General features: G+C 39.5%; 1 protein-coding gene across 4 annotated transcripts in view; it reads left to right on the forward strand.

Annotated features, from left to right (window-relative positions):
- The window catches only part of PTPRK (protein tyrosine phosphatase receptor type K), a 304,874-nt gene that overhangs the window by 230,788 nt on the left and 57,391 nt on the right, over positions 1 to 16,695 (forward strand). For all 4 annotated transcript variants that reach the window (XM_030944646.1, XM_030944647.1, XM_030944648.1 and 1 more), the window contains exons 12-13: positions 2,117 to 2,390; positions 5,201 to 5,237. In XM_030944646.1, the coding sequence (XP_030800506.1) occupies positions 2,117 to 2,390; positions 5,201 to 5,237 (311 nt within the window). The remainder of the gene's footprint in view (positions 1 to 2,116; positions 2,391 to 5,200; positions 5,238 to 16,695) is intronic.

Genomic DNA, 16,695 nt, shown 5'->3' on the forward strand with positions numbered 1-16,695 from the left:
GAACTGGGAGGCAGGGTAGGACGAAACATATCGTAAACAGACGCCAGCATCTTTATAAATGCCCTATAAATCATTATCACCAAGGCCAGCACAAGAGCTACTCCAATCCGTGCCCGTCTACCGTAAGAATTACGTATTATGGACAATAATCCGAGTGACCAGAATGGTATCGAAACCTCAGAAAGGTCTAGAGACCAGAACCACATGAAGGTCTCCACCGCAAGAGATGTTACGAATTCCAGCAGCATGGCTATTGACTGCTTTAACTCACTAGCTAGTGAGCACAACCAACGCACACAATAAGCTTTTTTCCACTTTCTCTGGCCACGAGTTGGGCGCCAAGAAGTGTATCTGTCTTGGTTTAGAGCAAAATTTTGGGAGAGAGAGAGAGAGAGAGAGTCCCAGAGGGGCTCTAGTAGGAGGATAAATTCAATCGGCCCCTCCCCCCACAACCAGTCCGGGAGAAAATACCTCCTTGAAGAAAAGTGGAAAAAAGCTGTTTATTAAACAATAGAACCTAACAATATTAAAACAATAAAACCCCTTGCCGCTCTAAAAGAGATGACCAATTGAGAAAACCCCCCCCCAGTTGCCGCCCAGCTCACTCAGTCTCTTATCAGTCCTTCTGGTGCTGGAATTCTCACAGGCCAGGCCCGGCCTGGCCCGGTGGCCACAGGTGTGAGCTGCCGGTGCTTCCCTGGGTGTTCAGTCCAGAGCAGGTTCCAAGAGGTCCAAAGAAAAGGAAAAGAAAAACCACAGTCCAGGGACTCTTCTTTGCCTCAGCCAGCTAAAACTAACCAAAAGCAAAAGGAGAGCTCTCTGTCCTGCCGTCTGTCTGTCCGCAGACAACACAGTCCTGGAGCAGGAATGCGGGGGAGTACGTGCAATGTCTGAGCGAAAAAAAAAAAAACTGTGCGATTCTTCTCTCCCCCCTCTCACTCTCTGCAACAAGTCTTAAAGGTGCAAAACTTATTATTATTCAGCATAAACCAATGAGACGATTTGGGGATAAAAGCATCATATAGTCAACCCAGGACACTCTGCCACTGCAGTTATTGGGTTTTCTGGGCAGCAGTAGCAGAGAAAATTGACAAAATAATTTAATGCTGCCGCACAAATTCTGAAAGGAGGAGAACTGTCTCTGCCTTTCAGAGTCCTTGCAGCAATGCAGTGACAATTTGAGAATTTGGTTCAGTTTTACCTTTTCAGTTTAGAAAGCTTTATAACAAACCCAAGACAGACAAGTCTGCCAATTTAATTCAAAAGCTTCAGGTTTCTTGTCTTCATGCCTTAAAATCCCCAAACCTCTTTTTTTTCTAATAAAATGAAGGATTGGCTTCTGCTCTCACTATGTAAATTCTGTACTTCTGAAAAGCAGAGGAAGCTGATAATGAGTTGGTAACATCCTGCAGTTAGGTAGTTCCTCTAAAGAAGAATTATAATTACCTGTTCTATTTTGAGCAGGTGATTTTGAAAAGTGACCAAACCATGATCCGTTTCAACATAGGTATTGGGAGGTTGGAGTGGTGTTTTGATGGGCTGAATACTCTCTGCTTCAGCAATTCATAACATTTTATCATTGACAACTGTAAAGGAATGAGGCAGTCTCATTTAGTGGAATGGACAGATTTCTGTCCATCTGTGCTTGTATTACAGCATGTCACTTGTACTTTAGATCTGCATAGCTCTAAGCCAAGATAGAAGCCACAGCAAGGTCAAGAGGTGGAGAAGCCTGTCAGCACATTCTGTCTCTAATGATATGACAACTGCAAATTGGTGCTTCAAGCACAGCCTGGAGGCAGCCATTATGTTGGGACTTGAAGCTCAGCTTTCTCTACTACTGTTTCAAAGGAAAATGCTAACTTCAGATTGCTTCAGATCAGCCAAGAGTTTAATCTGTTGTAGTTTAACACATTTTTTCCTGTGTTTCTTAAAAAAAAAGTTTCAAAGGAAAGTAATAAGAAGTCATGTATAGATTTGTATTGTTGTTTTTCACCAAAAAAAAATATGCTGCTTTATTCCAACAGCTGAAATAAGCAGTTTTGTTGTATTTCCAGCCTTTGTTTCTTCTCTGCATCCATCTCCTGTCTTGTCCTTTTTTCCTCTGTCTCACCAGTGCCTACCAGATTGTTGTTGAAGAGCTGCACCCACACCGAACAAAGCGAGAAACTGGTGCCATGGAGTGCTACCAAATCCCTGTCACCTATCAGACTGCCCTTAGTGGAGGCTCACCATACTACTTTGCTGCTCAGCTGCCCCCAGGAAACCTGCCAGAGCCAGCCCCCTTTACTGTGGGTGACAACAGGACGTACCAAGGTTTCTGGAACCCGCCGCTGGCTCCTCGGAAAGGCTACAACATCTACTTCCAGGCCATGAGCAGCGTTGAGAAGGCAAGTGCTGACAGCACCTTGCTCCTGCAAGGAGGCAAAGACATGCCTGTGGTGACAGCTAGGGCTGCTGGAGTTGGACGTGGGAGGTGTTGGCAGTGGCATGGCTGAAATCCCCTTGCTGCTGTGACAGCATGGCAGTGTGCCGTTCACATTTCACATCAGCCTCGTGTCACAGAAACTGCTACTAGATGGGAGTTTAATGCATCTCGTAGTAATTGTCTGAGGGAAGTAATTTCAGGACTGTGACTGTCTCCTTGGTAAATAACATCCACAGTGCTTTCCCCAATTCTCAGTACCTGCGCTCTTCAGAAGATTAAATTACTGCAGGATAAAGAGAATGTGGGCTGCTCAGTGGGCTAGTAAAACATTGCAAACTTTTTAAGACTCTCACACTGGACATCAAATAAAAAGTAAACATTTTCTTGAGCAAAAGTAACTGCTGGCCCACCATGAGTTCGAGAGTCTTTCTGAGAAAGCGTACATCAGGCTTGCAGCACTGCTGTGCAGTAGAATTATGGCTATCATTCACCTTCATTACCTCCTGGGTGCTTCTTTTTAACTCTGCTGCTGAGTGCTGCTGCTGGCTCTGTGTGCATATGGAAGGAGAAGTGTCAGGGAGAGAGGTTCCAGGTGTAAAGAACAACTGTGGCTCTGCAAAACCCCAGGCTGTTGCTTTTGAATGGTTTTTCCTCTTGTAAATGAAAAATGAGGGAGAGGAAAAGGACTGGTGAGAAGGGAAAATATGGTAGACAGAGAAGCTTTAGATATTTAAAATTTAATATTTGGATATATAGTTTAGAAAACTGAGGTGTCCAGGCAGTTCAGACAGGAACTAGAAAGGCTAGACTGATACTCACTGATATCCAGCAGAACCATTGGAAAGGAGCAGAAGCAGTGTTTACTCTTCCTTATGCTTGGATCACTGTGGTGACTAAACAAATCCCTGCTAACAGGCAGCCTTGCCTTGGAGTTTTTGAAGGAAATCTCAACCTTGACCTATGATTATAAAAATTGGATATGCATCAAGTCAGAATGGGTACAAGGGTGTGTTCTTATTTAAAGACCTATATAAACTAAACAAAGCAAAATAAAAGGTGACTGCTAGACACCCATCCATATGTTCCTCACCTGTTAAAAATAATTGCCTTTGTTTTTGTGGATTTCCAGTAGACTGCATTGTAAAGAAATTTGTTTCATTCCCTGAGGCAAAAAAAAGGGAGGGAAAAGTAAAATGAAAGTGCAAAATATATTTAGATATTTATTTTGGCTTTTACATTTTGGCAGATAAGTAGAAAATGAAAGAACACAGTATTTTTTGGTTGAACACAGTATTTTTTGGTGATTTCAGTTTGTGAGATATTTTAATCCTAAAACAGATTTCTTTGTTATGTTTGAAACTTTGGATCAAATTTCTGTTCCTACAGGGATTTGGGGGGAGGTTTAGAGGGGAACTGCACTGCATTCTGCCAGGACAGAGATCTAGTGGTTGTGAGATAACATCTGAACTGCAGAATATTTTAAAAACAGATGCTTTGCTGTAAACCAGTGCGATCCAAAATAGGCAGAGGGAAGTAAAGCAGGCTCTGAAGTACATGGTAGGGTTGAGAGGAGGTTACTCTGATCCTTGCAGGCACATTGAACAGAAACAGACAAGTAAATCCAGTAACTAGGGAGAATGGGTAAGATTATGTTAGTAAACTTTGTGGGACTTTCATTTTGATTGAAAAATTTTCCTTATTGAACACCTGCAGTGCCTCAACTTAAGAGTTTTGCTAGCACTTTATAAGCTGTGTTATAAACTGGCATCTTCATATTTTACCTGTTGCTTTTGAATCTTCAAGAGGAGGCAGATGCCTGGGGATGTATTCAGGGATGAAATGCTGAGGGATGGAGGCCTGGAGTAAGCATATTTTATAGAGTGAAACTGTCATTATTATATTTTCAAATTACATGCTAATATTGTTTAGAGTGGTCTAATACCTTATGCTCACAGAACCTTATGCTATTTCAGTATGTTTTCCTTTAAAATGACTGCACATTGTACAGTAAGGTCAGAAACCCCTTTTATGATTGACTCTTGTCTGTTGAAGTTATCCAAACTGTGCACAACCAGGTAATTTCTCTATTCTTTTGTTTTAATTGCTGACCAAACTTCAGCAATTTGAAGTTTGAGAGGAGAGAGCAGTAAATTACACAGAGATTGTCTTTGCATGTGCAGCATCTTCTGAAGCACATTGCTGTCAGATCACTGTCTCCTGGGCAGACAGTATAGGTTGTAGATTAACTGTGTCATGTGTGGAGCTGCATCTGTGCTTATTCCACATCCAGAAGCATGAGGGAACATGTTGCTCATGTGCTTCAGGTGACTCTTTAAGAGTGTCAGGATGTAGCAAGACATGATTTTGGAGACAGTGCAGAGTAAATGTATTTTTGCTGCACAGTGCTGTTGCAGGTCAACACGAGCTCAGGATTTTTGTGCTGTGACATAAATAGGAGCACCACTCCTCCCTTTTCCTCCTGCTGCATTCTCTCTTTGTATTCTTATGGCATGATTTCCATTTGATTTGAATAACCTGAAATTTTGCTGTATTTGGGCTGTCCCACACCTTTTCTCCCATTATTATCCTGGACAATACATTCCAATCAAGACAAAATTCCCCAGCCTTCACCCCTGCTAAGAGACCAGAGCCCTGAGCCAATTCATTGGGTTGTACCAGCTGATCAGTAGATCTAAGATGAATTTATGGAGTGAGGAGGGCATGAAAAAGCCCTTGATCTGACTATTTTCTTTACTTTTCTTTCCTTAACAGGAAACCAAAACTCAGTGTGTTCGAATAGCTACAAAAGGTAAGAGGTTCGTCCCTACGCACAAAGTAGCTTTTTGAATGAATTGTGGTGCTGCTATTAAAGGTTCAAAGCAAAGCCAGTACTATCCCTCTATTTTGAGCCACTCGATTGTGTTAAAATGTAATGGTCTGCTGCTTTTTATTCTTTGGTATTGAGCCAAGAGAGTACTGTTCTAGCAATACACAGAATTTCGACAAAATAAGGACACTTCTTTATTCCCCCTTTCTGTCTATGGCTTTCATGATCTGCTTTTAGAGTGCTGAAGCATTGCAGGCAGCAGATAGATGGACAGGAGAGAAGAAAGTGCACAAGGGTAAACTGTCTGTTAGACTAACAATTATTTTCAAGCAGGGGTGGAAATAATTTAAATGAAGGACATGGCAGTTAATTTTCCTAAGTAAGAGCTCAAAGTGTTAGTAGGGGAGGGTTGATTTGAGAAAAGCTTCTCTCTGACAGCAAGTGAGTTCCAGGACTAAGGCTGACTGCGTAGCTGTGAGAATAAATCACGTTGACCCCATATACAGCAGGTTAATCACATACTGCTCACTCGAAAACGTTGTTTCATCTTCAAATGAGGACTTGGTTGTTCTGTTTATTGTTATCTCTTGCTTTGGCTGTATTTATAGCCACTCGTCTTGGTGGCTTGATTGTGCCGACATGAGAGTTGTTTGATAGACTCTGGCAGCTAAACAAGCAAGGAGCTTACAAACGCCCAAAGAGTCTTCTGCCGAGGCCCAGAACTTATGTTGTCTCTTTCTAATTGCATATTGATATTCAGCATAAAAACAACTTTAGATACAAGGAGTCAGGTATTAAAGTACTGCAGAGGCACATCAGCCCCATTTTTTCAATAACTTCCCTCAATTTAAATCTTGTTCAAATGAAAAGGTGATGTCTCTAATGAGATGGTACCAATCAAATGTTTTCTTGAGAAACCAGAAAAAAAAATGTACTTCTTAAGATGTGTTAGCATTTTCATCAAGTGAGGTGTGCTAATATGAACAGGAAATTAAAACCATGAGCTAAATCTTCTGTAAAAAGTATATCAGCATTATGTTTCTTATGTTTGCCTGGCAATATTAAATGTTTGAATTAAAATATATTTGCATAAACAAATATTTATGTACCACAAGCATGTATTGCTAGTATTTGGGTCTAGGGAGAGTTTGAAAGGCTCAGAAATAACTCAAAATATTGCAGGACTGTGGAAGGGGAAAACAATGGTCTCTCTCATCATAAATTTTCTGGATAGCAATGATAAAACAGGAGGGGAATTCACCTGTCATATGAGGAAATTATTTTTTGCTTAACCACACACATTCCCCCAATCTCAAAGCAATGTTCGTGGTAGCAAGAGACCCCTTGGTGGTTGCTTATACACCTTCCTCCGCTGCAACAGTCACATTCCCCCTGATGGCTGTAGACTGAAAGAAAGGCAAAATAAGTATGAGGTTTGTTACCTTTGTGCCTTATATATTGCCCTTGACACTCTGATTGAAGACAGGTTTCCCTGAAGTAACTGAGTTGCCTGATATATCAGTGCTAAATTCCTTGAAAATGGACCTAAAAACCAAAGTGTTTTCTCTGACTTATTTTATTTGCTGGCTGTGAATTGCAGGGGGAAGCAGCACTAGGAACAAATGCTTTCTCTTCCTCTGCAGGAATACATTTAATAAGGAATCATCATTTCAGAGTCATATTATGTACATTGCGTACGCATTATGTACATTCACATTTCTCAAATGAGTTATACTGCTATTCTAAAGTATTTGTTCACAGTTCATACTGATTTTTTTCCCATGTTTTCATCATAATAATAATACCATGATATGTTGTATTTGAAGAAAAGTATACTTAATATACTGGTTTATGTGTATGCTCATCTGGTTACCCTGATTTGTTTGTTGATTTGTTTGTTTGGTTTTCTGTAGCGTGTAAGATAACATTGAATTATTGGTGTAGGAAATGTCTGGTTATATTTGTGATATTTTCATAGGAAAAAGGGGCTGTCTCACCTTACCTAATGCACTCCAGTAAAGCAAACCTACCTGTTTAAAATCTGGGAAATTGTATGTATGTATTCCATTATAAATGTAGTGTGTAGTTCTGTGTCATGTCATGTGACTTGAAGCAGCCTACAGGTGGCCAAACTGAATTTTGCCTTGAACATGTTGAAAAGACATTAAAAGTTTTAAAAAGCTGTGTTGGAAGGGAGTAGGGAAGAACAACAGAAAAGGTGCACATTAAGACAAAATCTCCTTGGTAGTGAAGTTCAGTATTACCAGCAAAGTTACTTTCTTATTTCTATCTTGTTCAAGGATCTGGTTTATCTACTGTGAATATTCACACCAATAAGACGTAAAGATGGAAAAAATATGACAGCAATGTGCTGGAGAAATTAATCCCTAAATAATTTTTTTTGGGGGGGAGACAATTCCCTAGCAGCATGCTTTCCATGTGTTTTAATGCATTATGGGTTTCACTCATATGATTTCCAAGGTTGCCTTCTATCTTTGGGAATTGATGGAATACTTTGTTTATTGGTGTTAAACTAATGGAAGCCAACAAATTTAAATTGAAGCACTTGTACTTTTTTGGTCTGTATATTCCAGGTGCAGTGCTGTCATGTGCTTCTGGTAACTAATGCATGGAAGTGTCAGATCATCTGAAAGATGGTGCCAAATCATGACTAAAGAATGTTGCTACTGCTTCTTGGTGTGCCTTGAAAAAATGCTTTTGAGTAAACAGAGAGACATACTAGTGTCTGGTGTACTGAAATACACTGAGTTAATTTTTCATGGTAGAAAATACTGGAGCAGCACCTGTTTTAAAAGTAGCTTCCTGAGCAGTTCCTGTGTACTTGCAGCTGAAGGATGAAGGCCAGTGATTTTTTGATGGCCCTTAATTAGACTAACAGTAGGATTGCCCTTTTTCTAGGCACCTACTTCCATGGCATTTGTGGGAGCTTAATGAGTAACTTTTGCCCTTCTGCACATTGGAACCAATTGGCCAGGCCAAGTTATTAGATGTGATGAGGGAATATGAAATGTTACAGACATATACACAGCCTGTTCGCATAAGCTTTGATTCTTGAGGAAATCAAGTTGAAACAATGTTAAAAATAACTCCTTGTACCACAGGCGGTGAGTACAACATACCTAAAGCACCATTTCCAGTTAGAGATATAGCCCAGAAAATATATTAACTATGAACAATTTTAATTCCTTGGACACTGTTAACCTATACTGCCTTTCTCTGTTAAGCTGAATCACATTCTCATCCAGAAACTCTCAGTAACCAATGACCAGTGTATTTTTTTTCCACAAATAACATTGAATTGTTCTATACCTTGTTAACTTTGAATCTAGATAGTAGGATTAACCAGTCACTAATAATCTGGTTTCCCACACGTAGTAAGTGAAGAAGGATAAACAAAAAATCTTGTTTTCTGATGAGCAGAGAAGAGTCCAGAGGCTGAGATAACAGGTCAGATATTCAATAGGAATGGAAAGATGGAGTTAGGAAATATGTGTTATTTGATTAAAAAAAAATCTATTATATATAATTTCCTAAAGAAAGTCTTGAACTTCCTAATACTAGCTTAGTAAGGCAGATTTCCATTGTGGAATCATAGAACTGTTAGGGTTGGAAAAGACCCCTAAGATCACCAAGTCCAACTGTCAATTTATCCACCATGTTCACCCCCAAACCACATCCACAGGTGCCATACCCACATGTTTTTTGAATGCTTCCAGGGATGGTGACTCTACCACTTCTCTGGGCATCCTGTTCTAATGCTTTACAACTCTTTCCATGAAGAAATTTTTCCTAATGTCTAATTTAGATCTCCTGGCAAAACTTGAGACCATTGAGTAGTTCATATCAGAATGAATACATGATAACCAAACCTGCCTAACCAAAGTATTTATAAACTGAAGTAAATAGCAGGTGTGTGCACTTCAGAGTAATAGATGATGTTGGTGACTGATCTGTCATATCCTGGAGTTGAGTTTGACTGTGTGAAGCTTTGAATGGGTTTCCACTCACACACAACATCAGCATTTCATTTTACAGTCTAAAATGTTACTGACTGCTAAGGGAGCGAAACTGGACTAACATGGTCAGAGAAGAGTGATGCTTCAAATTATTTAGCATGTAAATATACATTTAAGAGGACAGAAGGGGCAGCAGAGCTGTTATAAAGCAGAGTATATGAAGCTGACATTTTTGACAGTTTTCAGGCTGCCAAGTTTGAGGCTAACACTGATTCATGTGTATTCTTTTGTTTTGCTTAGTGGGCTAGAGAAAAATATTGAAAATTTAATTAGAAGAAATCTTCTGTGGCAGTAAATAAATAAGTGGTGGGCCTGGCAGCTCTATCACAAAGTAGTTAGAGGAAATAAATGAAGTCCAGTGTTTCTCAGTCCGCAGTTAAAACAAGAACTTCATAAATTCCAACATTATTTTCCCTTGTGGTTTTCATTTGTGTTATTAGTTCAGACAGTATAGAACCTCTCTATCTCTATGCATGTTTGGTTCATACAGATGGATGAAAATGCCATTTGAGATGATGCGCATCTGGAAGTAATTGTGAAATGGCAGAAAATGACTTTTTAATCTGATTTGAGGAATAAAGAGGTCTGGGTGGTAACATTTCAATTCCAAGTGTGCATTTAGTCCACCATCATTACTGCTCTGAATTCATTCCCACAGCAGTTGGGGATTGATCCAAAGGCCTTTGATGTCAATGGGAGTCCTTCCACTGACATTAATGTGCTTTGGATTAGGTCTTTAGAAGTCATAAATCTGTCTAGACCATAATTATTTCCTTGAAATTGCTCCTGATGATGTTTCTGCTCTTAGGGAAATTTGTGAAAGTTAAATCACCTCCTGTTGCAGGATGCTCAAAAATGTCTGTTACCAATTAATGCACAAATGAAGGGAATATGTCAGATGCTAAATGTATCTGAAAGGAATTTTCTCTCACTGTTGTTTTTATGTTTGGATCAATGCTGCTACAATGACTTTGAGCTGTACCATCCCAATAGGAACTGGAGACCCAAGTGGCAATATAGAGAAGAACGCAGGTGTTTCATAGGTCCCAGCATTTTTTTTTCACTCATTCATAGGAAAAGCATTTAATATGTTTAAACTTCAGTGGTCTTTTGCATAATGTCTTTTATCACTCAAAGAGGAGAATTTAGTTGACTTGCTGAGCTTTCCAAAGGTGGAAACAGAACATTAGCATGGCATATTTTTCTCTTTTGTGTATGAAATTGCAGTAGCTCACCAAGCAACCACATCTGCTAGTTCTGATAAGTAATACCTTTGGTTGTAAATAAAAAATGGTGTGACCCCTTGATGGAATATTTGATGATAGTTATTAAAAAAAGAGTTAAGTGAGGGACACCTCCAGACACAAAACCTATAATGTGAGTATTTTCATGTATGCACAAAGATAAAAATCTTAGTGAACTCAAAGACTTTCTAAGGAATGAGAATTTTAGAAGTAAGAATTCAGGTAGAGTATTCTAGTTTATATTTAAATATTAGAGGGAGAATGTTGATACATTACAAGGATCAGCATCTTAGCATATATGCTTTTTTAATTTTTTATGCCTGTTTTATTAAGTCTCTTTACCTATTATTATTTCATTAATCAGAATATGGACATCGAGTGTTTTGCATCCATTGCAGAGAATATGGAGACATAAAGCTAGAAATTGAGAGCTTTTACAAAGCTCATTAGATTTTTAACTGCAATTGAAAATCTTTTATTCTGCATAGAATAGACGTGCATTTAAAAGTACCCTTTGCTAATACTTCTGGGTGCAGGGGTATATTTCAGCTCCTCTTTTCCTACTGTTCTTTCACCATCTCTCATTTGTCTTTTCTAATGTGTTTACCTTCTTTGGGTCATTGTAAAATTACAAGTGTTTAGAGAAGGTAAACTCTATCATCCTCTGATAGGACTGGTCGCATTAACCCCTTTGCACACAGGCAGCCTGTGTACACTTTCATTTTCTATTGTGATTAACTCTACCATTGGCTGAAATGGCCTCTTGCAATGCCTCGAGTTGAAGAGTGTGTGAGGCAGATCAGGCAGAGATTGCAGCCTCTATCAGCCTGTCACAGGCATCTCATGTGCATGTTCAGCCTCAGAGCAACAAGAATTTGGCTCATGTGCACTGTAATGAAGAGCAGCCCTTTGAAGGGACAGCACTGTTTTCAAGAAAGAAGGAGAAAGGGGTCTCTAGGAATTATAAATTGTGTTTATATGTACACTGCACTCTTCAGCCAGAATGCCACTCTCTTTTCATTGGCAAGCACGTCAGCACAGACAGTATGCAACACCTTACCACAGAGGAAGTAATCTTTGCAATTATTCATTCTTGTATTAACAGCTGCCTAACACTGAGATATACTGAATAGAAGACAAAACATATTTGAGCAGTAAGGCTGCTCACTGTGCACCTGGACAGGAAGGACGCAAGAGCTTTACATCAGAAAAGAATGGTGCACAAAGAATGCAGAAGAAATTCAGCAACATCGGAAATGTGCTTATTTACTTTCATTAATACAGTTTAAGGCCCTGAAATCAGCGACACCGTGTTTCTCTGTATCTGATTGAACACTTTTAACTAAATTGAAAGAAGTCCCACCTTTTATTGTCATGAACTTTACAAAGGTTTATTAAACTATGTGCATGTCATCTCTGACAGAACTCTAAGTGAAGTTCTACAGAAAGTCATCTAGAAGCAAGGAGCAGCATTGCCAAGTGTAGTAGCACTTCCTAAACACTCCAGCGTGTTGCAGAGCAAGTCAGTATGGTTGATTGGCACTGCTGCCAAATTATTCAAATACAGAGACTGATGCTTTGTCAGCTGCATAAGGAGATGATGGCTCTGAAGTTCAGGAGCTCATGCTGCTTTCTGCTCTAGTGGGAAGTTGTGTATTAACTAAGCTATTTTTGGAAAGATGCCAGCTGGAAGGGCTTGCAGATGGACCTTGTAGGCAGGATGATCTTTCTAGAAATAATGTGGTTATCACACATCTGTCTGTCACAGCAGGAGGTAGTTACAGGCAGTGTTAGAACAATTTTTGTGGCCAGGTGAATTCAAAGCATAGGGTACAGACTTACAATCCTGTGTGTGGTTTTCAATGCTGTCAATTTAGAAAGTGTCTGGAGGCTTTTGTGCGAATTCAGCAGTTTGGAAAGGACTGGGAATATACTCCATGCTGCACAGAGATGAAGGTTCTTGATCAGGATGTACTTCCAGGACCCTTTACTGTCAAAGAGGTCACAAAATACATTTCATTCTTTGACATTTCTATTTAACGTCTGCTTTGTTGAATTGACAGGAAAGACAACCACATTCAGTACCATATACATGCCAGACTATTTAACCTGAGCATTAAATCAGGGGTCCCATATCTCCTAACTTGTGTTACTTGCTCTTTGCTGATGACTGAGTATTGGTTACTCAAACATATGTAAGCAGACTACATATTATTGACTGTTTCAGCCCCTCTGCCAAAAGATTGGCTAGGCCATTAGTACAGGGGAAAAAGAGGTCCTGCTCTAAACTTGCTGTGGTGGAAAATGTCCTGAGGCAGTAGTCTGTGCTGATGCTACACTACTGAAATTTTTGAGAACAGCAATGCTACTTCACCAGCATACTTTTTTGAAAACACCAGAGTTAATAGCAAAGGCACGCAGGGAAGAGCAAAAGCCAATAAAGTATTTAGGATGTTAAAGCAGCATGTCTGAAATAAAGAGGCATCTGGGAAGCATATAAAAGTAAATATCTATTGTACATTGGTTGCTGTCACTCTGTGTATGGCTACAAAACTTGGACATTTTGTCATCTCCACATCTAGTATCCAAACCATTTCTGATACACTGATCTCATGCCCTTCCTGCCATAAAGCTGCAGGATACTGCCCTGAATAATGCATTCCTAAATTGCTGTCACATTGTCAGCACTGAAGCAAGATTATAGGACATCCAGTTATGCCAGACCTGCTTCTTATGCTGGAAAACAGATTGCCCAAAACTGATTTATATGGGCAGTTGAAATGCAGTGTAAAGCTCAGAGGCAGCATAATGAGGTGGCTAATGGGTAAGTTTAAGGCAAACCCTCACTTATGTGTCATCATTTTCACAATGTGGGAAATTAAATCTGAAGACTTCCTGCTCTGGTGAAGAATGGGTACTTATTCCATCATAACATTCAAATAAAATTAGAATGGCAGTGTGTGGTAAAAGTGAATATGGTAGCAAAAAGGTTACATCTGCACACTTCACAGAATCATGAAAACGTGAGTCTTCCTGGGACAATGAAACCAAGTCCTCGTGTACTGATGGAAAACAGGAGTCACAATCACTCTCTCTATCCCTCATGCTACAGTGTTCCTGAATTTGCCATTTCTCCAGGCTCAAGAATGATGCATCCTAATGAATAAGAAATCTGCAAAAGGAAGCAAGAGACCTGCATGGGTGAATAAAGAATTCCTGTCATTACTCAAACATAAGCAGAAAATACACAGGGGATGGGAAAATGGTCAGGCCACCTGGAATGAATATAGAGAGGCTGTCTGAGTAAGTTGAAATGAAACAAGGAAGGCCAAGGTCAAGGAATTAAATCTGGTCAAGGGTGTAAAAGACAGCAAGAAGGGCTAGGCCACTCATGATTATCTTTGAATAGTCATGAAGATCAGGAGAGGTACCTGAGGACTGGAAGAAAGCAAATGTCATCCCAGTCTTCAAAGAGGGTAAGGAGGAGGACCCAGGGTAGTACTGTCTAGTCAGCTTCACCTCAATCCCTGGAAAGGTGATGGAACATCTCATTCTGGAGTCCACCTCTCTCCACATGAATGACAAGATGAATGATCAGGTGTAGTAAACATGGATTCACTAAAGGTAAATCATGCTTGACCAACCTTCTACAGTGAAGCAACTACCTTGATGGTTAAGGGGAGAGCAGCAGATATTACCTACCTCGACACTCTCTCACAATATACTCATTGGCAAACTCAGGATTGGATGAGTGGACAGTGATGTGGATTGAGAACTGTCTGAATGGCAGATTCCAGAGGGTTGTAATGAGTGTAACAGAGTCTGGTTGGAGACCCCCAAGGTTCTATAGTGGGCTCAGATAGCATTAGATGACAGTGTCCCTTGCAACCAATACTCTTCTGATAGAAAGGCAGAGTCAATCCTCGTTGTACGGCTTATTCTTGGGATCATTAGGTAATGAGAGAAAAATCAAATTGTTGACTATTGGCCAGAACTGTTGAAAGAGATTTTACTGCTATATCCATGCTTTTAACAACACATGACCTTTTTTCTATATCAGAGAGAGAATATATAGGATTCTACAATTTCTGTAATTGGCATTCAAATTGACTCAACTTATGGAAGGCATTGATTTGCATAAGTTCAGGATTTTTTTAATGTGAATCTTAATTTTTACGTACATTAACACCATCCGGATTGTGTGCATTTGCTTGTTTCGTTATCCATTACAATAGAAAACCAAGCAAATCTCAAATTAACTTTTGATCTGTTTCTTATTTCACAGATTTTGCTGAATTGACTCTGCCTTTTCTTTTTTGAAATGATGGTCCTGCATTCCCTAGAATTTTGTAACAAATTTTATAAGGACTGATACTTCAACATACTGTAATTATTTTCTGCAAATGTAAACAAATTTTTTCACAGTTCTTTAGTGTTTCTCATTTCTGGTAGTTCATAAAGATTTAATCCTGAAGGGCCTGTTACCTCATAGTATTCCAAAATTTTGTAAGTTATTTCCCGTTCTTCTTGAAATCATTGAACCATAATATTTATACAGGGTTTTACATCCATGTGTTCATCTTTCATAGCACTTCCTTTTGTACAGCTGTGATAAAAATGTTATCATTCCTTGTCCTGGTTTAAAGGCTTTTAACTACTGTACTGTGAAACCTGGGTACTGGGTGCTTCATCTGCTCAGTGAAACATCTAGAAGGAAGCTCTGTCCTCTATATCTCAAATGAGATCAAAGATGAAAATTGCTGTATGTATTTCCTGTCCTGCTCACTCATTTACAGAAAATTCTGCTATACATATCAGATAAGAAGGTTGATTTTTCAGGTTACTCGGTCTTTTGAGGAATATATGTCTAAAGTCCCCATGAAAGCAGTTAGACATTAACCATTGTGGTTAGATAGGATTTTTCATTAGTAACCTGGACTGTGGGGTGCACCCTGGCTGCTACCAACTGCTTACGTGTTTCAGCCTAGATCATGCTGTACAATGATTTCAGGGAAAGCCTACTGACTATTTGCTGCAGTCACTACATATTTGTAAATCTACCAAGTTCTTATTTTGTTTTTGAACATAATTTAGAAAACCTCCTTCTATGATAGGTCATTGGCAGTTTAGTAACTGAGAGACCAGTCATGTTAAGGTTGATAAAAATATCTAAGATTTCAACCCACTGAACTGTGTCTCTAGGTGCCATATCTGCAGATTTTTTGAACACTTTCAGGGATGGTGATTCCACTGTTTCTCCCTGAGCACCCTGTCCCAATGCTTGACCACCTTTTCAATGAATAAATTTTTCCCAATGCCCAATCTAAACCTCCCCTGGCACAAATTGAGGCTATTTTCTGTCATTTTGCCCCTTGTTACGTGGGAGAAGAGACCACTTCAACCTCATTGCAACCTCTTTTTAGGTAGTTGTATAGAGTGATGGAGTCCCCCTAAGCCTTATTTTCTGCAGCCTAAAGAACCATAGCTCACTCAGCTGCTGCTCATGGAAAATTGAATTTCATTATATGCTTGTCCAAATTTGAAATCTGATAATTTGGTTGCCTTTGTATTAAAAGCATATTGCTTACTCAGCACAAGTTATGAGACATCATCTTACTTAGCCAAATCAAATAGCTTTACTAGTACAGATTTAATTCAAACAGAACTGTAGAGTTTTCTCAGACTCAGAAAGTGAGTTTTTCAGTTTGTTCGTGTAGAGTATTGAGCAACAGAAATTACAACTTCCTGGATGGCCCTTTAGTGGTGGTGAAATTTAGATGGTGAAATTCTACCCACAAAACAGAACCATCTGGAAGTATTTTTCCAAATTGTTTCGGGAAGTACAAATTTTTTACACTTTTTTTTTTTTTTTTTAGTAACCCATTCCCTTGAATGGTCCTTTGAACTATTTAGATGAATGCAAACACATACTTCGGTAGAACAATTTTCTTTGCTGGCAGAGGAGTGTGTGGTGCTTGAATAAGTCAAAACACAATGTGATCAATGATAGGCACATAGTGCTGTTGCATTGGACCTGAACCAAGTTATCAGGCTTTTGCATGAACTAATGCCTATAGCTTGGAGGAGAAGAGGAACAGCTGGGCAGGTGCTGCTGCTGCCTGAGCTTACAGTGAGAGTGTAGTGCCTTGCCTGCCACCA

Source organism: Camarhynchus parvulus, chromosome 3 (assembly GCF_901933205.1).
Source record: "Camarhynchus parvulus chromosome 3, STF_HiC, whole genome shotgun sequence".
NCBI lineage: Eukaryota > Metazoa > Chordata > Aves > Passeriformes > Thraupidae > Camarhynchus > Camarhynchus parvulus.